The sequence below is a fragment of the Desmodus rotundus genome, chromosome 1 (genome assembly GCF_022682495.2).
Source record: "Desmodus rotundus isolate HL8 chromosome 1, HLdesRot8A.1, whole genome shotgun sequence".
In the NCBI taxonomy this organism is placed as follows: Eukaryota; Metazoa; Chordata; class Mammalia; order Chiroptera; family Phyllostomidae; genus Desmodus; species Desmodus rotundus.
The window spans coordinates 131,171,979-131,198,803 of NC_071387.1; the positions used below are offsets into that span (position 1 = coordinate 131,171,979).

General features: G+C 43.0%; 1 protein-coding gene and 1 long non-coding RNA gene across 2 annotated transcripts in view; one reads left to right on the top strand and one right to left on the bottom strand.

Moving 5' to 3' along the window:
• LOC139440278 (uncharacterized) overlaps positions 1-19,454 on the bottom strand; it is a 72,038-nt gene extending 52,584 nt beyond the window's left edge. The window contains exons 1-2 of the long non-coding RNA XR_011650372.1: positions 19,354-19,454; positions 8,806-8,908 (exon numbers count right to left, since the gene is read on the bottom strand). This is a non-coding gene — a long non-coding RNA (uncharacterized lncRNA). The remainder of the gene's footprint in view (positions 1-8,805; positions 8,909-19,353) is intronic.
• Positions 19,455-19,904: 450 nt separating this feature from the next.
• LMNB1 (lamin B1) overlaps positions 19,905-26,825 on the top strand; it is a 47,436-nt gene continuing 40,515 nt past the window's right edge. The window contains exon 1 of the mRNA XM_024571655.3: positions 19,905-20,746. Within this exon, the coding sequence (XP_024427423.2) occupies positions 20,388-20,746 (359 nt within the window). The 5' untranslated portion in view covers positions 19,905-20,387. The remainder of the gene's footprint in view (positions 20,747-26,825) is intronic.

Consider the following 26,825-nt stretch of genomic DNA (forward strand, 5'->3'; position numbering starts at 1 on the left):
CCATCCTCAGTCTCTGGGGTTGTCAGAAATTGTGAAATGTAGGCCAAGCATGCACAGATGAGCTTCCTGCACACTTAATAAATTAGCTTCATTTCTAGAGAGGCATGTAAGCAAATGTTTCTCCCACTTTCAGAATATGTGCATGTATATGAGAATCCTGGAAATTCTCCCTCCAGACTGCAACAAACACTTGCATTTCATGTGAATAAATGGAAATGTCATCTCTTTAACTATTGATCTCCTTATCACCCCATGAGCTGGGATTTGTTTTACAGTTCATTTAAAAACAAACTCTTGGGGGCTATTTTCCTTCTTTCCATCATTTAGAAATGGAAAAGGTGCCTATTTTTACTGCCTCTGTCAACCTCAGCCCACAGACTGTGAAAACACATTAGTCACCAATTTATACTTCTGAGGGAAAACACCAAACGGGGTGGGGGGGGGAGTCTAACAAAGCAAACTCCACAATTCTTTGACCAACAGATTTTTCTAAATAAAGTTTATGAGTTTGTATCTCAACTGCCAGACTGAAATTTCAGAAACCTGGGGTGACGAAGCAGAAGAAAGAGACCTGTGCTCTCTTTCCCAAGAGAGCCCAGTCGTGGGGCATTGAGCTCTGCACCTAACACTCCCGGATACACCAAGGAGCAGGCAATTTCTCCCACAGGCCGTATTTCTGCCTTTGTTCTTACTACGTCTTACAGGAGTGTGTCCCGGAAAACAGTAGGGAGATTCTTCAAAAAATTAAGACTAGAACTACCACATGACCTAGCTATTCCACTTCTGGGTATTTATCCAAGGAAAATGAAAACACTCAAAAAGATATATGCTCCCCTCTGTTCATTATAGTGTTATTCACAATAGCTGAGATATGAAAACAACCTGAGTGCTCATTGATGGATATATATAAAGAAGACACACCCCCACACACATATACAGTATATACACAGTGGAATACTATTCAGCCATAAAAAGAAAATCTTGCCATTTGCAATGACATGGATGGACCTTGAGAGTATTATGCTAAGTGAAATGAGTCAGATGAAGAAAGACAAATACCGTATAATAAGACTTATATGTGAAAAAAAAAACTTATATGTGGAACCTGAAAGCCCAAACAAACTCACAAACACACAGATACTAGCAGTTACCGGAGGGGGAGGGGGATGGGGCCAGAAAAGGGGTAAAGGGAATCATGGATGGTGATGGATGGTAGCTAGACTTACAGTGGTAACCACTGTGTAGTATATACAAATACTGAATTATAATGCTGCACACCCGTGCTCACTTCAGCAGGACATATACTGAAATTGGAACAATGTTGCACACCTGACAAATATATAATGTTGTTTACAAATTTTACCACAATAAAAACAAGGAAATGGATAGATGATGGATGGATTGATGGAGGGCGGGATGGATGAATAAATACATAAATAAATACACCAGGGCCCTATGCAAAAGAATTGGGAATATGATGGATTCAGACCTTTATTTTTGTATTTCTAAAAAAAAAGAAAAAGAAAACCATCATTTTCTTTATTTTGTTTCTTTTTATTTTAAAAAACCCAACATTTTCTATGTGTGTGCCTTTTAAAAGACTGGGAAGCAATGAAATGAAAGCAATTTTCTGGAAGCCACCAAAAGTAGCAATAAATAGGAATTCAACAAAAGTTCAATGTCAAACTAAGAGAGCAGAAAATGTGTATTCAAGATGTTTTTCTCATAGTAATTACAGAAGAATGATGGCTTGTAAAGGGAAGCCATTATTTTGAATGAGGATGTTAAGATGACTTTGTACATTACATGAATAATTATAAAGAAATGCCTTCTTTGGCAATGAAAGAAGATCATTAGGTGATCTAGGAATCTAAACTTGTAGAAGGACTCACACCATGTGAGAATGCTAGGGAGATGTAGTGACGGTATTTGTCCCTTAATACTACTTGGCTGGCCTTACCCCTGCCAGCAAAGAGATTCATGTAGGACACTTTTGACCTCCACCCACTACCCCTGCCTGATCAGAAATATCTGAGAACTGTGCCTGCAGTCATCATTTCAAAACTGATTTGTTTTGTTTTGAAGGTGATTCTCAGCTGGGCATAGGAAAGGGAGAGAATGCTATTTTGCTGAACCTTGAGTGATTGGTAGGATTTGGACATATGTTGATAAGTGAAAAGGATATCCCAGGATGATGGAACAGCATGATTAATAGCATGGAGATAGGAACGTACAGGGCAAATAGAGGCACCTGTCTGCCCTGAAGACACTGCACTCTATGATGTGATGCTAACACTCGGAGGCCTGGGCTACAGTCCCGGGCAGTCCCTCCCAGCCGTAGTTGATTCAGCACTGGGAACTTCCATGTGGACTGGCTTATACTGAGTGGGCCTGAACCTTACAGATTAATACAAATAAAGCCAATTACAGCCAAGTGTAGTTTTCATTTCCATTGGATAATTCTTTTTTTGTTTTTTTGATTTAATCTTTATTGTATTTCCCCCCCATTACCATGTAGTCCCCTTCACTTGATAATTCTTAACTTCCCACTGGCAGTGCTGCCGATTTTGGGGTGAGAATGTCTGCTAGGTTCTTGTTATTCATCCCCTTTTATTTTTTTTTTCACTGATCAACCTCGGATGCATTCCAGACCTTGGGACGTGTATGTTTCTGTTGTCCCTGATCTATGCATTTAATGTGCTGTGAAAGGGAAGTTGACTTGTTATCCGTTGGACATGAGGAACAATTTCTCACTTCCCAAAAGGTTTCATTGTTTAGCACCAAGTGCCAAATGCTTAAAAGTGAAGATCCTAAATGCTTAAAATACTTTTTAACAGCCTTGTTGAGATATAACTCTCGTACAACAAAATTCACCCATTTAAATGTACAATTCAAGCCCTGGCTGGGTGGCTCAGTTGGTTGGAGCATTGTCCCCCACACAAAGGGTTGTGGGTTCCATCTCCAGTCAGGGCACATATGGTAGGCAACCGATCAATGTTTCTCTCCTATTCATGTCTCTCTCCCTTCCTCTCTCTCTAAAAGCAAAGAAAAAATGTCCTCAGGTGAGGATAAAAAAATAAAATAAAATGTACAATTCAATGGTTTTTGGTATTTACAGTATTAATATTTTTCAATCATGGTAAAATATATGTAACAAAATTTGCCACCTTCTCCATTTTAAGTGCACGTTCAGTCAGTGCCATTAATCATATTCATGATGCTGTACAACCATCGCCACAACGATCTATTTCCAAACTTTTCCATCCCTCCAGACAAACGCTCAGACTATTGTTATGCTGTACGTCTCCTCCCCTCTCCAAGCCCAAGCGCTGGGCAGCTGGAGATCCTTTCTTCTGCAGATCTCAGAGGCAGAGGAAATGACACAAGGCATGAGGGCCAGAGGTGAGGCCTCAGATATAAGCCCTGCATTTTGCACAAGAGAGTATTCAACTATTCCCTTCTATCCCTATTCCTCACTTGTATTTCCAGCTCCCACAGGCAATCACTTTCATGTGTTTGATGCACATTATTTTGGTTTTTGTTATTATAAAATGCACAGTAATTTTGTACTCCTGCATTTTTAAGTTGTGTAAGTAATCTAGGCCTGGGCCTAGATAAAGGGGTAAGGTTTCTCTCCACTGTTTCTAGACTACCACTGAAACCTGACTTTCCCCATATATCCTCCTGGACACACCTCCCCGACTTACATTAAGGAAAAAATACATGCATATCTCTTCTCTAACATGACCTTACCTAGATGTCTTTTATGAGCAGTATATAACTTTTAAGAAAAACTATAATACATTCCCTGGTTCCTCTTTTTTAAAATCTAAGTCACTATTCCAGAGGCTCTGTGTCCTTTAGGGTAGGGGTCCTCAAGCCCTGGGCCATGGTACCTGGTACTGGTCCATGGCCTTGTTAGGAAGAGCGCCGCACAGCAGGAGGTGAACGGCAGGTGGGCAATCGAAGATTCATCTGTATTTACAGTCACTTCCCATCACTCATATTACCACCTGAGCTCTTCCTCCTGTCAGATCAGCGGCGGCATTACGTTCTCATAGGAGCACAAACCTTACTGTGAACTGATTGGGTGAGGGATATAGGTTCACACTCCTTTTGAGAATCTAATGCCTGATGACCTGAGGTGGAGCTCAGGTGGTGATGCTAGCGCTGAGGAGCAGCTGCAAATACAGACTGTCATTAGCAGAGAGGTTTGACTGCATGGGGACCATAATAAATCAATGCTTGCAGACTCATATCAAAACCCTATCAGTGAGTGGCAAGTGACAATTAAGCTGCATCTGGTGGCAGGCTTTATTGTGGCAACTGAGTTGATGTACTTCAATTGTATAGCTGCATCTGGTGACATGTTTTAAGTCAGAATCTGAGACTTACTTTAGTCTGCATGTGGCTTGACCAGTATTATATTGACCACTTCCATCTGCACATCTTTCCCGCATTGTGCACTGTCTCAGTCACAGTCTGGGTAAGCCCACGTGCTAACCCTAGCTGAAATGAGTGTAAAACATACGCCACTCATTTGGAGAGCTTCTTTGAAAAGTGGGAAAGACCCAATGATGAGACAGCAGAAGATTCTAAGACTGCCAACAAGAAGAAAGCTGCATTTAAAAGAAAACACCAAGAGTCCTATTTAAATTAACAAGTTCATTGCAATAGGTGATTCACATTCTCCAAGCCCACTGTGTGTAGTATGTGGTGACTGCTGTCCTGTGACGCCATGAAACCTTCAAAATGCTTTGCCACATGGAGACCAGGCACTCTGCATTAAAAGACAAGCCTTTGAAGTTTTTCATCTTCTTTTTCTTTTTTTGACGTTTTTCAAAAGAAAAAAGTGTGAATACAAAGAATAGGAGCAATTACTGAAGGCAACCACTTCATCAAATGTGTCTGCACTGAGAGCATCATTCTTTGTGGATAACCACATTGCTAAAGCTAAGAAGCCCTTTACTGTTGGTGAAGGGTTGATCCTGCCTGCTGCTAAGGACATTTGTCATGAACTTTTAGGAGAGGCTGCAGGTCAAAAGGTGGCACATGTTCCTCTTTCAGCTAGCACCGTAACTAGATGAATTGAGGGAATAGCAGGGGATATGGAAGCACAACTGTTAGAGAGGATTAATGAGTCACCATCATATGCAATCCAGGTTGATGAGTCTACCGATGTTGACAGCAAGGCAACAACGCTTGCTTTTGTGCGAGATATTTCTCAGGAGGATGTGCATGAGGATACGTTACGTGCACTTCTCTTGTCAGCCAACACCACAGCTGCAGAACTAGTCAAGTCTTTTCACGATTACGTATCAGGAAAGCTGAACTGGTCATTTTGTGTCGGTATATGCACGGATTCAGAGCAGCTGCCATGACTGGATGCCACTCTGATTTCACTACTTGGGTCAAAGAGGTCGCTTCTGAATGCGAGTCTACAAACTATGTCATACAAAGAGAAATGCTGGCCAGCTGAAAAGTGTCACCTGAACTTAACAACGTTTTGCAGGATGTGATTAAAATTATCAACCACATTAAAGTAACTGCCTTTAACTCATGTCTGTTCACACAGCTCAGTGAGGAGATGGACGCAGAGCACACACGTCTTCTCTCACACACAGAAGTGAGGTGGCTTTCTAAAGGGAGATCACTGGCCAGAGTGTTTGAGTTACAAGAGCCGCTCCAGAGATTTCTTTTAGAACAACAGTCCCTGTTGGCAGCACATTTTAGTGACATAGAGTGGGTCACAAAACTTCCCTACTTGTGTAACATATTCAACCTGCTCAACAGACTCAATCTGTCACTCCAGCAGAGAATGACAACTGTGTTCTAGTCTGCAGATAAAGTGGCTGCATTCAAAGCCAAACTGGAATCATGGGGGTGACAATTGAACCCTGGGATTTCTGACATGTTTCAAACATTAGCAGAGATTTTGAAGGAGACTGAGCCGGGGCCTTCTTTCTCCCAGCTGGTACGTGATCACCTATCTCAGCTTTCAGAAGAATTTGAACATTGCTTCCCAACCACAAAAGACCCCCGAACTGGGAAGGAATGGATCTGTGACCTATTTGTGAATAAGCCAGGTGAATCGACTTTGTGCTAGAACAGAATCAACGCTTGAGGTCGCAAGTGATGGTGACCTTAAAAGCATGTTTGAGACAACTTCAAATCTCCACACGTTCTGGATTAAAGTCAAGGCGGAATACCCTGAGATTGCCACAAAAGCACTGAAAAGCCTGCTTCCATTTCCAACATCCTGTCGTTGTGGGGCAGGGTTTTCTGAAGTGACAGCAACCAAAACGAGATTACGGAGTAGACTGGACATAAGCCACACACTTCAGTGTCACTGTCTCCCATCACCCCCAGATGGGACCATCTAGTTTCAGGAAAACATGCTCAGGGCTCCCACTGATTCTGCATTGTGGTGAGTTGTATAATTATTTCATCATATAGTACAATGTAGTAATAATAGAAACAAAGTGCACAATAAATGTAATGCTCTTGAATCATCCCGAAACCATTCCCCCTGCCCTCTGCCCCTCAGTCTGTGGAAAAATTGTTTTCCATGAGACTGGTCCCTGGTGTCAAAATGGTTGTGGCCCACTGCTTTAGGGTTCTTGTCTCCAAGCAACAGATGCCGATTCTGACTTAAGGGGAAAAGGATGTACTGAACACATATTAGGTAGCTCACAGAATTGTGGGAAGACTAGGGGACCTAGGTGAAAGGAGGCTACATAGCAGAGGTCCCAGAACTTGTTTGGGAAGGCCGTTGTTGTTGCCCAGGAAGAACAGACTCTGTGGCTGCCCCCCGCCCCAACAATGCATGGAGGATGGTGCCCTGGCCCCATTGCCTTTGGATATTGCATGTGGCACCAGCGTGGATTCACCTCTGTTCCATTGCTCTGGGTCAAATTCTGGGGCTGGTGCATATGATTGGCCAAACCTAGGCCTGCAAAATAAATGGCTTCTTTTTTTTTTTTTGCACCTAGAGTGGGAAGCAGACCTTATTTCTCACTAAGACTCAAATGGTGAGGAATTCCCCAAACATAGGAAGATAGTTCAGAGGGTGAGCAGGCAAAACACTTACAGATGTCCTCTATAGGTAGGAAGCATCTGGTGCTCTGTACACATCTGAGTCACAGGTTAATTTTATTCAACTTAGAAAAATACTCTAAGTGGTTTGTTGGCCTCCCTTTCTTTCTGTTATTAAAATTAAAAATAAAACACTTGGATAAATTTTTTTTAGCAAATTCTTTTAGTGAGGTAAAAATTCTGATATCAAAATCTTACAGTATCTTTTTTTCTTTTTCAAGTTTATATTGTCTTATTTGAAATATAACTATGGAGCAAGTCTTTTCATAGTAAGCTTAACTACAGCTTATCTTCAGGAGTCTAATCAGATTCTTATTCTGAGCCAATTTACAGTTTTGCAATTTGCAAAGTTTTTTTTTCTATTGCCTTTCTTTCTTTAAACTGGCACTGTTAACCTTTCTTTTAAAAGCTATGTAGCTTATATTACTACAAGGTAGAAAACAGAAAAAAAACCAAAGCAGAACAATAATGAAGTACAGGGGGAAAATACTTATTTTTGTATCAAATCCAAGGTTAACAAGGATTTTTGTTAGTGAAATATTAGTTTATTCAGACTGTAGTATTTCTCAGGTAAATAGGAGAATCATATTATGTTTCTAATATGTTAGTAACTAGCCTGTATTTTTTACTGGTTAGACGGTTCACTCTTTTTGTTCTGTGAAGTCTCAGAATTACAGTCTGCCCCACTGGTGTCCTATTTATCTGACATCGTTTCAGTGAGTGATGGCATTTGAGCTGTCACTGCTGTTTCACATTGAATGTTCCCTCTCACCATTTCCTGTGGCTTTATGGTGAAATATCTTATTTTTACCTAATGATTTTGTATCCCATTTCTGTTCCCCCCAAACCTTTATGAAACAGATGAGAGAGACTCGGTGTAAGAATTAGGTGCTTTCCTATCATTAGACAACTGTCCATTACAAAACAGACTGGATTCCAGACCAACCAATTTTCCTAGACAGGGAAGAAAAGATGTTTTAAGTAAGATATCAATGAAAGAGAGCACTGGTGGTGGGAAGGGGAAGGTAATTTGTATAATTTCTCTTGAAATGTTAGAAATTTATGGCCCAGGGCGCTGCACTGCTAAAGCCTGTTCTTATCTCTTCCTAGGACAGGCAAACATCTCGGAGCTCCCAAAGCTAGAGGATGCAGACAGGAGCTGGTGTGGGAGGGAAGGGCAGGCCAGCCAGATGGTGGAGGTATGGAGGGAGGGTGGAGGGAAGGGGGAGGGTGGGGTGCTGATTAGCTCTTCTTGCCTCACCAAGAGCCAGTGGCAGCAGATGGCGGCCCCCTTGATAACGCCCTTTTTCTGTCTGGCAGGCAGTAGTGGTTGAGCTTGTGGTCATGCAGAAAGCATGTACTTTTTTACTCTTTTCAAAAAGTGGAAGTGGTGGAAGGGCATATGAAAGGAAAATCTAGATTTCAATAGTATATGTATCTAAAAAAAATAGCTATTCTTTCTTCCTATCTTTTGCAAAAACTAGATGTCCATTCATTATGTTGACAATGCCAGGTGAAAGTGATTTGTTCTTTCTATTACAAAAACCAAACTAATCAAGTTGTGTCTGGATATCTAAAAAATAATTGATAAAATGATGAAACTGGCTTTGAAGTCTAAACTCAACAGCCATAGCATCCTGTATTTGGCAAGAGGTTGCCTTACAGATAACTTTAAAAAGACTTAGCAGAACACACATCAGAGCTACTCACTTTGGCTTTTCCTTGCACAATGTCAGTTTCTGTGGGGCGGGGACTGTGTCTTGATCATTTCACAATTTCTCTTGAGCTGGCCATGATGGTATTCACTGCAAGTCTGTTACATGGAATCAAAGTGTACTGAGTTAATCACTGCATGTTCTACTCAACATATGTATAATTATTATTAACTTTACACCAAGGTAAACATTAGTGAGCATGACAAAGTAAAACAGTTAACATTTTGAAAATGCAATACTGTAACAGGCCTTGGTTTCACTGCTATAACGCTTTATATGTTAATTTAAATAATAGGTTTCAAAATTGGGAAGTAAAGATTTTAATATCTGTTTTTGTAGAAGAATGGAAAGTAATAAATATTCACTGAGCATGATGTACCAGATGCACTTTATATACATTAACGTATTCAATGTCCTTATAAGGTAGTTCCTTCTCTGATTTTTATGATGAGGAAATGAAGGTTCACAGATGTTAAGTACATTGCTAGAGGTCACATAGTAAGTGACTAAGCAGGATTCACACTTGGGCATGCCTGACTATAAAGCCTGCACTGTCCTGCCTTTCTTCTACCTGAACCCCAATATATCCATAGGTCCCAAACATATTGTTTTATTTGTCCAGCGAATGGTCAGATCGGCCCACTCTATCTCTAAAACATTCTCCATGTTCTTTCTTACCCCCAGCCCCAATGGCAGAAAGAGATGTGGTACCCAGGTCTTCAACTGCTTCACTCTCCTACAGTCAAATCATTTTTGGAGCTTTCAGAGACAAATGGGAAGTAAAATAGAGACTTCCCATTTGTTCTTGCTAGAGATCCAGAACAGAGCCTTAATTCTGAGCCTAAACTGCAATTCTCTAATTCTCTTCTACCAAACGTCCAACCTTCACATTCACCTTGTACTCGCTAATATGTGATACAGGTATCTTATTCTTGTTTGATATTTGTTCTATTGTCTGAACACCTTTTAGATCTAACATGCCCAATGTTAACAAGATTCCATTTGGCGCAGGTGCAACATGTATGGTTCTCCTTCTTATTTCTTAGCATGCCACATTGAATTCTTTAAATATATATTTTTCATCAAGTAAATGCTTTTCTCCAATTCTTCGTCAACAATCATGACCAAGTGTGCTGGAAGCATTTGAGATGACACGGTATACCTGAAGCTGAAGTAGACTATTGGTATTTAAAGAGAGTAAGTCTTACATTACATGTTGCTCTTCACTATATTTGGTACTATTTTATTAGTAGTAGATATTCACTAAAAGAAACATTAGAGATCAGACTCTATTTTCAGACAAGCGTAATAGGAAATAAGAAGTGTCCCAAACAGAATTCTTACAAACTTTTTAAGTAATTGTTTTGAGAAGTTTTAAGAGTATCTTTTGACTCCTGCCTACTAGAGTTCTTCCCTCGAAGGAAGAATAGAGAAGTATCTGTTTGGTAAGGTAGACTCATTACAAGCATGAAGAGACTGGTGACAGGTCAGGGTACGTAGACCACCCATTGCTATATATTGCTCTACTCCCATACGTGTGCCATGGACAGAAAAGTGACAGGATTTCATAATCTGAAGTGTCCCCCCAGGAAATTCTGCTGTCTGCAAGAGTCTTATGATGTGGTTTCAAGTGACTGCTATAGAGGACAATGCTATGGGGGTTCAGAGGAGGAATGACATCTTAAGTATTTGGGATTGAAGCAGAATTTTAGGATTCAGTTTACTTTAAAAAAAAAATGCTCGGCCCTGGCTGGGGTGGCTCAGTGGACTGAGCACTGGCCTGTGAAGCGAAAGGTCACTGGCTCAATTCTCTGTCAGGGCACATGCCTGGGTTGTGGGCCAGGTCCCCAGTTGGGGGCATGCAAGAGGCAACCAACTGATGTTTCCCTCACACATCAATGTTTCTCTCCCTCTCTTTCTCCCTTCCCCTCTCTCTGAAAATAAGTAAGTGAAATCTTTAAAAAAATAGTGGACTTACTCCTGCGACTTCCCTTTTCCCTATGACAATTGAGAAATTGTCCATTCCTCACTTTGCGATAAACTCAACTTAAATCCCTTAAAGGAAGTACATAGTAAATGAAAAAACTGAGAAGTTAAGGTCAGGGAAATGAAACCAATTTCTTTTAAATGACAACAGGTTTCTGAAAACCTTGTGCAGAAGTTGACTCAAGTTAGCACAGGGTGAGTTTTCCAAATGAATGTCACTGAATGACAGAATTTTTCTGCAGTCATGGCCGCCATGGTGGGTTGTTTGACCTAGACACTGCAGGTATGTAATAGAATACAGGCTGTGTGCTTGCGTCAGCAGCACATGTACTAAACTTGGGACAATGCAGATTAGCATGGCCGCTGTGCAAAGAATATAGGCTTGTACGGTCTGGATGTAACCCAAGAGCCTCAGTGAGACTAAGGGTAGGAGCTTTGTGCTTTACGTCCTCTGTGTTCTCCACAGCAGTGCCTCGTAACTTTACAACCCCCTGGCCTCTTTTGATAAACATAAAAACCTCATCTGCCCTCAAAATCTGAGATAGTCCCTCAGGAACAGGTAGCTTTCTGTCTCCCCCTCCCCACCACCACTACCCAGGTGAAAATCACAGCTTTTACAAAGCCAAGGAAATTTAGTCAAACTATGATTACTATTGCTATTATTATTAGTAGTAGTAGTAATTATTTATTATTACTATTTTATTGATTTGTAGAGAGAGAGGTAGGGAGAGAGAGAGAGAAAGAAACATTGTTGTTCCACTTTATTTATGCATTTATTGGTTGATTCTTGTATGTGCCCTGACCAGAGACTGAATCTGCAACCTTGGTGTATTGGGATGACGCTCTGAATTACCCAGCCCGGGCTTGAAGCTAATTTCGTTTTTAATCCAAATCACTTACTGAAATAAGTCTTCCCCTACTTGGATATGCAGTCCGAGTCCTCTTTTTCCATGATATCCTCTTATGTGGTCCTGGCCTGAAGGGGTCTCTTCATTCTGTGTTTCTCTAAGTGTCATCTCTGACTTTTCATCAGGGTCACTCCTTTGGGCCTTTGTCATTCATGGTATGGTTGCTTAACCTATTTATTCACAAGTCTACATTTCATTTCTACATGTACATTTATTGTAGGAACAAATTACATTTCATGTTTTAAAAAATGTATTTCATTGCATGCAGTGTGGTGCCTTGCACACAGGAGTTACTCAATAAAATTTCCTGCTTAATCAGTTTTCTATTTTTGTTTTGCTTTAGGCAAGGCACAACTGTTGTTTTATGACTCAGCTTAAGTAATTTACTTGTTTCAATTATAATTTCCTCAATTTTCCGTTTTTCTTGGAAACCATAAGCCAGGCCTAAGGTTAAGATTGGCTTTCCTTACCACCTAATTCCTGGTTTAAAGCACCTCCTACGCAGTGCGGTTTGAAATAAGCACACCACAAGGAGATTAGGGATTCCATCTGGGGTTTCCCTCTCATTCCCCTTGGGGGCTCTGGGTTGCCACTTACAGATCTCCTTAAAGTACCAGATCCATTTGCCAGTCCCTGGAGGCTGACATTCTTTGAAACCCGGCTCAGCGATATCTGAGCACTTTGCTCATCTCCTTTGCTGAGGCCTGTCTGGTCCGTGGTGTATACTTCTTTGTTCACGCCTCCTGTTCACTCAGAGGCTGCTGTTATTTAGATGTATGTGTGCTTGTCTGTGCTGGACAGTTGAGCCCCTCAAAGCAGGCATCATGTACCTTGGTTATACTTGTTCTGCATGTAGTAAGTCCCCCACAAATGTTTGATGAATAAATGCATGGATTAATGAGTGAGCAAATGAATAGGACTTTCTAGGTATCCTAAAACCTTTAAGAGTTCTCTATTTTAATATTTTTAAAAATATGGAGAGCTTTGGAGAATTTTAGGCTAGAAAAAGACTAGGTTATTTCTCGTGTTCTCTTTCCATGAGGTAGATACATGTTTTTGTTTTGACCAGTATCCCTTCGTAGCGTTTTGGGATGTCCTCCTCATTCTTGATGGAATCCCGTCCCATATGGTTTGGTGGGGCAGCCTTGATTCCTGACTCTCCCCCATCCCTGCCTATCAAAGTGTGGATTTGGGCTTAGGCCTGGCCAATCAGAGAACATCATAGCCCTGGACACAGTCATTGGTTCAGGGCTGGGCCCGTGACCCAAACAGGCAAATAATTCTTATGTTGTGGGCAAATAGGAGAACTTAGGCTTGGGATTCCCAGAAGCCAGCTTTTCCCCATTGTGGGTGGAGGGAGCCTATGTTGGAATAAAACCTACTGGTACAGAAAAGCAGCGTGAAGAGATGGAGAAGGAGAACATTTTGGTGATGTGATTGCAATCTCCCAGTTGCCGAGAACAGTTTAAGTTCATATTTCAATCACATTCAAACGTAATGCCCCTCAGATTCTTCATCCTTCCTGTTCTACTTGAAGTTGATTCTAAGTCCACGCAGATTCTTGACCAGTATAGGGAGAGCCATCTGCTTCTTGGTTTTGCTGTCTCCATTCTGTGCTGGCTTTCTCTAGGTGGGACTTATTATGGCTTCCACCTATGCTGGCCTCTGTCATGCCTGTCCTCAATGCTTCTGCTGTCTACAGTTCCACCACGTCTCAGGTGTCCAAGTCACCCAGGTCAGTCTGCAGCTTCCCCGTCCCTTCACTCACTTAAATCTGCTGGCCTTCCTTAGCCTCTCTACATCCTTCCTATGGGCATAGGGACCGTGTGAGAGTCAGGGTGCTCCAGAGAAACAGATCCACTAGGATGTGTACATATATAGAGGAAAAGATTTTTTTAAAAGAAGAAATTGGCTCATGTGATTACAGAGGCTGCCAAGTCCAAAATATGCAGGGTACGCTGGCAGTCTGGAGAGCCAGCAGTTAATGGTGCACTTCAAGTGTGAAGGCTGTCTGCTGTTAGAATTCCATATTGCTCAGGGGGAGTCAGTCTTGTCTTTTGTTCTGTTCAAGTCTTCAACTAATTGGATGAGACCTACCTATATTACGGAGTCCACTGTGCTTTATTTAAAGTCCATGTATTTAAATGTTAATCATATCCAAAACACCCTTACAGAACATACAGATAATATTTGAGCACATATCTGGGCACCATGGCCCAGCTAAGCTCACACCTAAATTAACCATCACAGAAGTTTACAGTTCTCCACTTGGCTACTCACGTTCTTGTCTTTTTTTTTTTTTTTTTTTTCTTTTGAGGCTGCTGACTACCATGGTTCTGGACAAGGCTTCTTTAGTCTGTTCTGCTGCACCAATGTGGAAGAAAACAGGGGACTTTATTGCGAGGCACAAACTATCTCTACTCTTGGATTCTCATTCTCAACCCTTTCTCTCAACTCTGCGAAGGAGTGAACAAAGAAGCATGATTCCTACAGTGAGTCTGGCTTCAAACTCTCCTCTTTCCCCAGATTAGAGGTTTTTATTGGGGTTGGGGTGGTAGGGACCAAAAGATGGGCTGGATGGGACTGGTCCAGCCAGACTACCTTTCTTTCTTTTTTTTTTTTTTTTACCATATCAACTATGCAAATATTGTATTTTTATTTTTCCTCTGCTTTTTAAAAATTAAAAAAAATACCTATTGATTTTACAGAGAGAGGGAGAGAGTAACATTGATGTGAGATGTGAGAGAGAAACATCGACCAGCTGCCCTATATGCACCCCAACCAGGAATCAAATCCATAACCGAGGCATGGGCCCTGACCAGGAATTGAACTGGCAAACTTTCAGTTCATGGAAAGATGCTCCAAAAAAGCCATGAGGCCAGGGCTTCCTCTGCTTTCTGGAACTCAGCTGTGGGAGCTTGAAATGGTGCCCTTACTTTTCTAGACTGACCCAAAAGACTAAACCTTATGGAGAAATTTCATGCAAAATGAGAGAAGATGACTGGTGGGGAAGATATTTAAGGCAAGAGAAATCTCACCTCTACAGTCTAAAAATTAAATAAATAAAGTTTTACTAGGTAAGGATAAACCATACACCAAGATAAATACAGCTGCTGACTAAAGCCTGATCATGAAAAAGGAAAGCCTTTAAGTCTTTGGGTGGGGTCAGATCCAATCAGAGCAGGAACAGCCGAATTATGTGCAAACCTTATATTTTGACACCAGTTTTTATTGTTATTTTTACCACTTTAAAGGCAAAGATGTAGAATATAGGGTGAAGGGGATTACCTTTGTAAGATTTTTAAAAAACTGTTAAAAATTAGTTGCATGAATACTAGTTTAATCTGTAGCTGCGTAACTCATTTGGTTAGAGCCGGGGTGTCAAACTCATTTTTACCAGGGCCACATCAGCCTCACGGTTGCCTTCAAAGGGCCAAATATAATTTTAGGACTGTATAAATGTAACTAGTCCTTATCTAGGGGCAAGGAGCTTGCTGCTGCCGCCAGGTAGAAACAAGGTGTAGGGCCGATTTGGCCCTTGGGCCTTGTGTTTGCCACCTGTGGGTTAGAGCAGCATCCCAACATGCCAAGATTGTGGATCCCTGGTCAGAATCAACCAATCAATGCATAAATAAGTGGAACAACAAATCGACGTTTCTCTGTCAAATCAATCAATAAAAAAAATTTAAAGAAAATACTCGTTTAAGAATGTTTTACAGATTTTTAAAGTTTTGAATGTTATAACCATGTGTTGGCATAACACAACTAAAATGCAAGAGTGCAAAATGTTTTCCCTTTCTGACAAAAGCATAAGCTGTAAACTACTGAGTTAAGTAACTCCAGCAATCATACTATTGTCAAATATCCAGATTTTAACAAACAATCTGGAAAACAATTTTGAGTAGTCCATAAACTTCGTGGGACTATCTAAGAGAACAATCCTATTGAAGATGATAAATATACCTTTAAAAGTCTTAAGCATTTTTTAAAATACAAAAAACAAAATCAGAGTTGGAAGGGATTCTGGATAGCCACTCAAACTTTCTGAAACATGAATTATTCTTATACTTTTATGATAACTAGAAAAAGTATTAACTTTACAAAGTGTGGCCTAGTAGACCATTAACTTATTTCTTCATTTATTCAGCAAATATATATTGAAGAGATACCACTTAGTAACATTTTCCTACATTTGTACTGCAGCCCTAGCTATTCCATTTGTTTGTAGCGTATACTCAACTACCTGCAACTGTCACTTCCCTCTCCTGGGACAAGAATGGGTTACTGCAAGCTCTGTCTTTCCTCCACCTGTCTCTGCCTCCCCACACCTACCCTAGTCTGGGCCCCTTTATGTCTACATCTTAAAGGTATCCTGCATTTTTCTGTCCCAGATCCAAATGACATCTGCAAAGTAGGGCAAATGTCAAGTAAGTTCTATGTAGTGAGGTAGCTGTGTGCTGAGGGAGGAGTACTGAGGGGGAAGTGATGACATGGCAAGCTGAGGCTTGGTGGGAATGTATGTGGCCTCTAACCACTAATCAGAACATGTGCCTTGACAAGTGAAGGTTTATAGAGGAAACAAGGCAGAATATTTGAAATCACAACTGTCCTTGTAAGTGCTGAAGCAAATGTACATAGTATTTGTTATTTCCCTTCTAACTTCCTGGGGAAAACATTGGCTGTGATGGGACTTCAGGAACTGTTTAAATGGAGAGGGCTGAACAAACAGAGTAGGAAAGCACAGGGAAGAAACAGGCCTTACTGTAGATGCGGAGTTAGGCATGGGAAAAGCTGAGCGAATAAGGGAAGTGCACATTTGGAAAAGTAGGTGGCCAAATGTTTGTACAATATTCTTAATTCTAAGGTTATGGGATTTTCAATTTTTTCCCACTGCTTTCTATTGAGGACATGAAGACTACTATATGTCTAACACATTGCGTATTTTTTCTTTATATATATTTCATTTTATCTTTAAAACCCCCTGCCAGGTAAGAATCACCCCTCCCCCAATTTTCCTATGAGGAAACAAAGAAATAACTTCCATACAAACACAGCTTTCAACAGCAAATTGTCCGTTGTTTGACTTCAATGTATTTTTTGTTTCAGGTAATAGGATATAATCTAAATCTCCTAAAAGAATCTGAGATTGAGGGATTCTATGGAGAGAAACTTTATTGAGTTGAGAGCAATAGAGATTAAGCCTGAAATCACTTCACATACAGTCTTAAAACTTCAAAAATGGACAAAATAATTTTAAAAGAAAAATTCCAAATAGTTTTTTAAACTTTGGGGTAAAAGGGAAGACAGCGTGAAAAACAAACCTGTGCGGTGGATGGGACCTCGACAAGAGTGGGTTTATATTCCAGTCCTGATTCCATCGCCTTGGACCTAGCACTAGCCGTTGTTAGGCTTCATTTCTTTAGTAATTTGGATTTTCCAGACCCTTTAAAGTTACTAAAATTATGTGAATCCTTACTTATCAACTTCTCCCACCAACTGCAGAATAGAAGCTTCTCAACTCCTAACTCTCAAGAAGCTGGGAAAGGAGGTACAGGGGACCCTACAGCAATGCCAGGGTTAGGAGCATCCACTCCGTACAGTTGGAAATGAAAACCCAGGTATTATTTAAGTTTGACTTCCGCACTTGTGAGTTTGCAAATGCTGACTCCCAACTCCCGAAATACTGTTTTCTATCAGCAGTTGGTTGAATCTGTGAGTGCGAAACCCAGGGATAGATAGGCCCACTGGATACTGATTGGAAAAAAAAATTGAAGTAAACCTGGACAGTTCAAACCTGTGCTGTTCAAGGGTCTACGTGCACTTGAGAACAGACAGGAAACAGAACCATTAATGAGGAGAGTATCATTACTCACACGGCGCCCAGAAATTCACGGAGGATGATACGCAGTCTGGTGCCTGTCACTAATTCTTACGTCTATGACTTGATTAGTATTTAAAGAACACCCTGGCTTTCATTTCTGCCACTATTAAAGTAACTGACCTGTAATTACCCTACAGATGTGCTCCTAATGGGTTGTGAGGTGGCCTTAAAAGTTATAGTTAAGGGTGAGGCTCTGGAGCCAAGGGAAACTGCCTGGTTCCAATGCAGCCCTGTTGCCTGCTTGGTGATGTTAAGGACATTCATCTGTAAAATGGATACATTTTCATAAGGCATTAATGTCCAAAATTTACAAAGGACTTATAAAACTCAACGCCAATTTAAAAACGGGCAAAAGACCTGAATAGACACTTCACCAAAGAGGACACACAGATGGTCAACAGACGTATGAAAAGATGCTCAATGTCACTCATCATCATAGAAATGAAAATTAAAACACCTGTCCGAATGGCTGTCATCCATAAATCAACAAACAAAAGTGCTGGTGAAGATGTGGTGAAAGGGGAACCCTCATGCACTGTGGGTGGGAATGAAGCTTGGTTCGGCTGCTACGGAAAGCAGTGTGGAGTTATCACAAAAAACCTAAAATGAAAATGCCTTCCGACCCAGAGATTCCACTTTTGTGAATATAGGTGAAGAAATCCCGCACGCCGATTTCAGGAATATGCGCATCCCCGTGCTCACCGCAGCATTCTATACAACAGCCAAGCTCTGGGAGCAGCCCAGCTGCCCGAGTGGACTAAAACGCTGGCGTCACCCACGCGACGGAACGCTACTCGGCCGTAAAGAAGGAAATCTTACTTTCCACAACGGCAAGGATGGACCTGCGCGGTATTATTCGCAGTGAAATAAGTCAGAGAACGACAAGTACCGTATGATTTCACTTATACGTGGGACCTAATGAACAAAATAACAAAATAGGAACAGATTCGTACATACGGAGAACGGCCTGACAGCTGTCAGAGGGGACGTGGGTTGGGAGGCTGCGGGAAGGAGGAGGAGGATTAAGCAAAGGAAGGTCGTAGACACAGCAGACGGCACCGTGGCTCCGGAGGGAAGCGGGCAGGCCGCGCGAGCTAGCAGGGGGCACGGAGCGACAAACGGCCACGGGAACGCCGACCCGGGCGGTGAGCACACAATACTACACACAGGTGAAGCGTTAGACAACTGGGTACCTTAAACCCGTATTCTACGAACCAATGTCACCCCCAAGAATTCAAGAAGAGGAAACATAAACATGAAAACAACATGAATTTTGAGACAGAGATAATCCAGTCCCCACACCACAGAGCAGCTTCACGGACAGATAATCCATGAAAAGCCCCGTGCAGGGCACACAGGAAATTCCAATAAACGTTGAGACATAAAGTTAAAAACTTTTCAAAGGAATTCATGAACATTCTAGAACGAATTATCAAATTACATTTTAGGGGATTCTCTTTTTAAAGCAAAGTCATTTCTAGTTAACTTTTCATATACTATTTAGATTTTGACACATCGGATTTTAGTGAAATATGAAAATTCACAGCCTGTGCTATTTACTCGGTCACGTTAATCCTATCACTTGTGAGGTGGTTTTGATTTTATGAGCCCCTAAACTGCTGGGGAATAAACGCATCAGGGCCCGCCCATCAGCCCTGGCAGCAGACGATTCAGCGTCGGGGCTCCCGGTTTCTCCTCGGTATCTGTCAGCTCCAGACAAACGGACATCACTCGACTGGGAGGGGTGTTCGGACACACAGTTTCCCACCTGAGAGAAAAATAAGAGCTCGCGCTCGGAGCCTGCACGCTGTGCGATCCGCATCTCGGACACGGGCGCCGTTTACGTAACCTCCCAGCGGCGGGGCCCCGCGGCCGTTTCCGCGCCCCCCCCCCCCCCCCGGCCCGGCCGGGATTAGGTTACGGCGCCCGCGGCGAGCCCGGCCGCGCCGAGTTTGGCGGACGGCTGTTACGGACGTTTACGTTTGAATTTCCCTGAACGGCTGGGTGTGGGCGGTGGCCCGGGCCCGCCCCGGAAACCCTCGGGCCGTCAGCTTCTTCCCGCCACCCTCCCGCTCTGCCCCTCCAGGGCTCCTCGCGGCGTGCCGGGGGGGGGGGCAGGGGGTCCCGCCAGCGCCGGCCCTCGTCAGCCGACGCGCGGTCCCAGGCGCCACTGGCGGCCGCCTTCAGCCCTTCCCCTACCACGCCCAGCTCCGCGAGCGGAACGGACAATCGCCCTAGAGCCTGATTTTGAATTTACAGGCCCGGCCCCCGAGGCGCTGGAGACCCTTGCCGCCTCTCGATTGGCTGGCGGCGGTCACGTGGAGGTTGTAGTACGCCGGCCATGTTGGGCATTGCTACGCTGGGGCCCGCGCCACCTCCGCCCCCCGCGGCTCGCCTCCAGCCCGCCCCTCTGCCCCGCCTGAGAGGAAACAAAGTGCTACGGGCGGGAGACTCGGCGGCGGCGGCGGCGGCGGCGCGCGGACCCAGCTCGGCCCTCCCGATCACCCTGGCCCTGTATCTTCCCTAGTGCGTGCTTGTGTGTGTGCGCGCGCCCGCGCGTGTTTTCTTACAAAGGGCATTTTACGACTGATTGATTCGCAGTCCTCCCCCTTTGCCCTTTGTGCTGTAACCCGGCTCCCGCCATCCAGGTGCTTCTTCCTTCCCTCGCCGGCCTCTGCACGATCGCGGGCTGCCGGTGTGTGCCTGCGGTCCCCGCCTCGCTCCCTTCAGCTAGCTACGTGTCCCCGCTCTGCCCCCGGCCTCCCCGCTCCGCTCTCCCCGCCGATCGCCCCGCCGCCCGCCATGGCGACCGCGACCCCCATGCAGTCGCGGACCGGCAGCCGCGTCGGTGGCCCCGCCACGCCGCTGAGCCCCACGCGGATGTCGCGGCTGCAAGAGAAGGAGGAGCTGCGCGAACTCAACGATCGGCTGGCGGTGTACATCGACAAGGTGCGCAGCTTGGAAACGGAGAACAGCGCGCTGCAACTGCAGGTGACGGAGCGCGAGGAGGTGCGCGGCCGGGAGCTCACTGGCCTCAAGGCGCTCTACGAGACCGAGCTGGCAGATGCGCGACGTGCACTGGACGACACGGCCCGCGAGCGCGCCAAGCTGCAGATAGAGCTGGGCAAGTTCAAGGCCGAGCACGACCAGCTGCTCCTCAAGTGAGTGCTTGTTTGGCCGCGGCTTTAGCGCGCGTCAGGGAATGGGGGCGCACCCCGCGGCGGCCTCCAAAACCCCCAAGAGGGAGAGCCAGGGCTTGAGTGCCCACGCCCTTCGGAAGGGGCAGGGTCTCGGTCTCCGGGAAGCAGAAAGAATCTAGTGTTTCTTAGCTAGCTCAGGGGTTTAGGGGGGGCTTGAGTAGTAGCGATGGTGGGACTGGATGCACATTTGCTGATCCCGGATATCCAGCAGGGCCGGAAGGTGTCCCCGCCTGGGGCTGCAGGAACGCCCTGCTTCGGGCCTCGGACCCCAGGATACAGAAGGGTTGTCCTGCGTGGAGGCCTGGGGGCCCTAGGTGCGGGGAGATGGCGTCTGGGCACGCGCTCCAATGCGCGCCCTGGGTTCCCGCTGGTGCGAGACAGATCGTCTGGTGGGTTTGCTGTGCGGAGGTGGCGGGCCTGGGAGGACTTGCTGCCCGCCTCAAGAATGAATGAGTTTTGCGCCGGGCGGAGGGAGGAAGGGGAGGGACCTGCTTTAAGCGTCCCGATCTCCAGGGGGTGGGCCCTGCTTTGGCGCGCTTAGTCTCGGCCCTGTGACATTTTGTGAGCGTTCTGCGCCTGCCTTGCGAGAGAAGGGAGGGGCGGAGTCTGAACTGCGCGCCACTGCCTGCCCTTGGCTAGTTGGGTTTCCTAGCTGGTTAGGTTTCACTGGAGAAAGGTGTCCTTTCTGCGGAGACGGGCGGGGCCCTTGGGTGCCTCTGTGCTCGAGATTCGCAAGCTGGGTTTTTGCTTGTCATGGCCACCGTTCTCCCATTTGTGACCCTCACACTCTCCAGGTAGCAGTTCCTCTCCCAGCTTTTGCACCCGCATTATAATGTTAGGTCTCTCGGGTAATGGGAAGACCTTGCTCTTTCCCCGCGTCTGTCATTGGGCTGACAGGTCAGGGCAGGTGCAAGGGTGTTGTGTAAATGTGGAGTGTTGTGGCGAGAGAGAGTTTGTAATTATTCCATCTAAGGGGCCCCGAGTTTCATTGTAGTGCGCACAGGTGAACTTTCAAGCCTTTGCTGATCCTACCTTGACTGTCTGATGAGCAAAATGGCATAACTGTCATCATTAGGCAAGTTAGTGTTAATGTCAGGCTTTAGGTATTTGGTAAATTTGAGTCCAGAATTCACGCCCTCCAAACTGGTTGCCAATTGAAATTTGGCAAATGAAAATCGATTTTTTGATTCTGCCCCTGGGTGTTTTTCTATCTGTATCCGTGTGGATGGCCCTGCCTCAGTCTCTGATTTTGTATCTGGTGTAATAAGAGGGTGAATCTGTACTTCCCCCTCTTATTACATACTCATAAAAACAGTTCAAAAAGTGTATGTGCATTTGGTAAAAACAAAAAGGAAAAAAATTATGGCTGATTTATAGTGAAAGATGAAAATAGTCTCCTGCCTCTTTCCAGGAGGCAAATCATGTTTTGCCTTTTTTGCTTTTATTTAAGTATTGAGTTCCGTAACTCAGAAATAATCTGATTATGCTTATGATTCTGTTTCTTGGATTTACTAACCTTTGGAGTCGTGTTTTGAAACAAGTCCAGTCACTCAAACTACTGTCTCCATCTTCCCCCCAATTTTTTGTTACTGAGTTTCTTCAAATCTTTGATGCCATTTTTTTTGTATGACTCACCACTATTATGTGTACCATTAAGAAGAAATGGAAACATCAGAGTCAATTATGTCGGAACCATGCAGTTGGACCCATCCTAGTTGTAGATATGTTAAAATGTAGCACTGATTAAGTATCTGTTACATGCCAGTTACTGCCCTTATGTTTCTGAGAGTGCAGGGGGGAAAGATACCCAGCAAGCAAGTAAATACTGTATTTCATTTAATTTGAGACATTTTGATGCTGGTATCTTTTTAATCTTTCCAGAATGTAACCTTTGAAGGTTTTTCACCCAGTAACAAGACTGCCACCTGGCTGACTGTAGCTGTAAAAAGTTGGGTATGGATTGTGATGTGAGATGCATGCTGGTTTAAATAGGATTGAAGTGTGAAGAATGTGTATTAAAATCAATGAAATAACATACAGTATGTGATTTAATGGTGGATAATAACATATCCTAGGGGAATAAAAATAAAGCAGGGTGAAGTGATAGTGTGGTTAAGAAAGGCCTGTCTGAGAGGTTGTCAGTTGAAAACAATCTGAGATGTTGTGTAGTGACCTAGGATTATGTTTTTGTTATATCTGTACATATATTTTTATTGTCAAGATTCTATGTAAATTAGTCTGCCCTTATAAGAAGGGGATATGTTCCAAGACCCTCCAGTGGATGCCTGAAACCGTGGATAGTTCTGAACCATCTATATATATATGTCTATATATATATATATGTTTTTTTTATAAGTACATAGCTACAGTAAAGTTTAGTTGATAAATCAGGCACAGTAAGAGATTAGCAATAGCTAATAGTAAAATAGAACAGTTTTAACAACACAGTGTAATAAAAGTTATGTGAATGTGGTCACTCCTTTCAAGGGATCACTTACTGGAGTCTTTACATAGGCCCAGTGCATTCTGGTGCAACATGTTGCCACCAGTCAGGACCTTTTCTGTGTCGCACACACAAATTTTAATGGTTTTTCCATCTTAATTTATTATGCACTGTGGCTGTAACTTTTGCAGTTTGAGGTTCGGCATCAAAACTGCCACAGGTTTCTTTTTCCTTCACAGTTTCACAGATAAAAAATTTGTTCTTATTGTCGAGGCTAGCAAACTGAATAAGATTTTTTTCTTTCCTTACTAAGTTGAGAAGTTTAACCTTTTCACTTCAAAGAATCACTTTATGGTTTTCTTTGGCATATCCTAATTGCCAGCACCACTACTGTTGCATTTGGGGGCCATGAGTAAGCATATAAGGGTTACAGGAACACATGCACTGTGATACTGTATACAGTTGATCTGATAACCGAGAGGGACACCGAGTGACTAACAGGTAGGTGCCGTATATAGCACGAATACCCTGGACGAAGGGATGATTTACATCCCAGGTGGGATGGAGCAGGACAGCGTGAGGTTTCATCACATTTACTCAGAATGGCTTGCACTTTAAAGCTTATTTATTTCTGGAATTTTCCATTTAATTTTTTTGGACTGTGGTTGACTGTGGGTAACTGAAACCTTGGAAAGTGAAACCATGGATGGGGGGGGCTACTGCATTTTTTTTCTAACATGCCATCAGTTGCTCAAAACATGCCCCACTTTGTTTTGTATTTAAACTTTTGACTTTCCTTGTATAATTTTGTCCCTAAATAGCCTTTCATATTTTTGTTGTTGGCTAAAAGAATTACTTGCCTTCGGTATATCTTCAAATCCTTTAAAGATGTGTAATCATAATATCTATTACATAAGCCTACTTTCTTGCCTGGGACTCTGCTCTTAAGATACACAGCTGACATCCCAGGAATTTACCAGATTTAGATCCAGTTTTTTTCATGGGTCACATATATTCCTTCCCTTGGTTTCTCTCTTCATTTTGTTTGTTGGAGAACATCCTTAAGTAATTTATTCAGAAAAGGTGGAGGGAGGTAAACTGACTCCTGTGTGTTTGAAAATAACTTGGTCTCATGCTTGGATGATAGTTTGGCTAGGTATAGGATACTGGTTTAACATTTTTTTCCCTCAGAATTTGGAAAATACCATATTGCTCTGTTGATTTTTTTTTTTTTTTAAGCATCCAGTATTGTTAATGTGTGTCTGATGCCAGTCCCAGTTATTTTCCTTTGGCAATTGCTTCTGTTTTTCCTCTCTGGAAGCTTTTGGAATTCTCTTTATCTTGGTTTTTGGAAATTGCATGGTGACGGGCCTAGGTAAGGATGCTCTGTCACGCATCCAGCTGTTGTAAATGGGTCCTTGCAGTCAACGCTCGGTCTTTATTTAGCTCTGGGAAACTCACTTTATCCCATACCTCTTCTGAGCTCCATTTCCTTTGTTCTTTCTAGCTGGGATATTGAACCCTTTGTTTTCTCTCGTAATTTTTTTCTCTGTACATTCTGAAATTACTTTGACCATTTTGTCCATCACATTGGTGACATTTTAAAGGCATAAACCATGTTTTTGATTCTAAGGGATTTTTTTATACAGATATTTGTTTTATCCAGCTTGTTTCTATTTTCAGGATGCATTATTTTCTTCAATCTGTCTCAGGATAATATTTAAGGTTTTCTTTTCAAATTTCTCTTCTGTGAATTGGATTATCTCTTTTTCCTCCTTGGTCACTTACTTTTCTTTCTTCCTTTGACATGATTATTTTTCTTGCCACTGATTTTGATCCTTGGTTGCTTACATTTACAAATGACGTACTAGGTAATGGCTGAGTATTACTGCTGTTACTGTTCAGGTGACTTGTCTGCCTTTTCGGAGTAGAAGAACAAACTAGGACCTCTCTTTGTGAACTTGTTGGAGAGCCTGCAGTTAAGCTAAGAGGTGCAAAGCTGTTCCATGAAGTTAATCCCTCTATCTTAGAGAGACCTATTTTAGGTCTGCCTCACTGTCTCCTGTAGTCCCTGTGTGCATGTTCTGTGATACGTGGTTTTATCTACATTTCTTCTAGATATTTGTTAAAGTGTCTGCTAATGATTCCTTTTCCTTCTTTTTCTTTTTAAAAAGATTTTATTTACTTTTGGAGAGAGGAAGGGAGGGAGAAAGAGAGGGAGAGATACAGTGTGTGGTTGCCTCTCACCCGCTCCCAGCCGGGGACCTGGCCCGCCACCCACGCATGTGCCCTGACCTGGAATCCAACCGGGAACCTTTCAGTTTGCAGTCCATACTCAATCCGCTGAGCCACACCAGCCAGGCTTAATAATTCCTTTTCTGTTCACTTTGGTGTTATGGATCTATTTTAATGTCACATACACTTTACTCCTTTTTTTTAGTAGGGTCTAGTAGGGAGGCTAATACCTGTGCATAGTAAGTGATCTTGGAGATCAGTTGATTTTGAGCAATAATTGAAGTGTAACTTGTAAGATGAAAACAAAGAAATGTCTTATTTCTGTTTGGGTCCATTTGGGTCTCCTATTTGCTTAAAAATAATTTTCTACACTTAATTTTTTATTTGGAGCCATCATTTAGGTGGATTTAGATTAAGGAACCAGTGTTGAGAATTACAGATTCCAAAATTACTTGGTGCCTTTTTGACTCCTCAGTATACCACATACCTCAAAGACAGAAGAGTTCATAGAGAAAGTTGGTCTTGCTGGAGAGACTTTGACCACAGCCCGGACTGAAGGTGGTCTTTGGACCCATAGGGCAACAGACCTCTGATCCAGGATACAGCTACTCCAGTACAGTGCACGTACAACTATATTTCATTGGAGGCTGTTTGGGGGAACAGTTTCCAAGAATGATGATGAATGCCATCAGTCAACACTTGGAACAAAAAAGTAAAGAAAGATAGACTTATTTAAGAATGTCAGTAGTAACTAAATATGCAGGGAAAGTAGGTATAAGAAAATTGTGCTGGTCAGTCTCCCAGTGACTAATCTCGTGGATGCACACGTTTTCGTCCCTTCGGTAATGCTGGCCAGTCAGTCACCTTCTATGTGAACCCCTTACCTCCAGATGTGTTTCGGAAGTAAACGCAGTTCCAGTTTTAATAAGGTAATATGATACACATACTGTTTGTGACACCCCCAGTGGGGTCTGGGGTGGCACTTCACCATGAAATAGATGTTAATAGTCACAGTAAGTGGAGGAAGACGACTAAAAATAGGCTTACATCCATTCAGGTCTGGTTTTGTTACCAAAGGAATTAATGAAAAATAGTTATAGTTTTGATTCATTCACACTGGACAGCTATTGTTGTGTTGGTTGTTGTCATTTTTTTATTTGACAGTTTAATGGAAAAGAGGTCAGTGCCCCTGAGTAAATAGTCAAGTATTGCATATTTTAAGAATTCTTGAAAATTGCTGATATAAGGGAATAGACAAGGTAATCTTTTGGCGTATCTGGATTCAAGGAAGTAAAGATGCAAAATGAAAGATAAAGCAGTATAGAAATATGCTACTGAGTCTTAGTCTGTTACTTTGCTCTG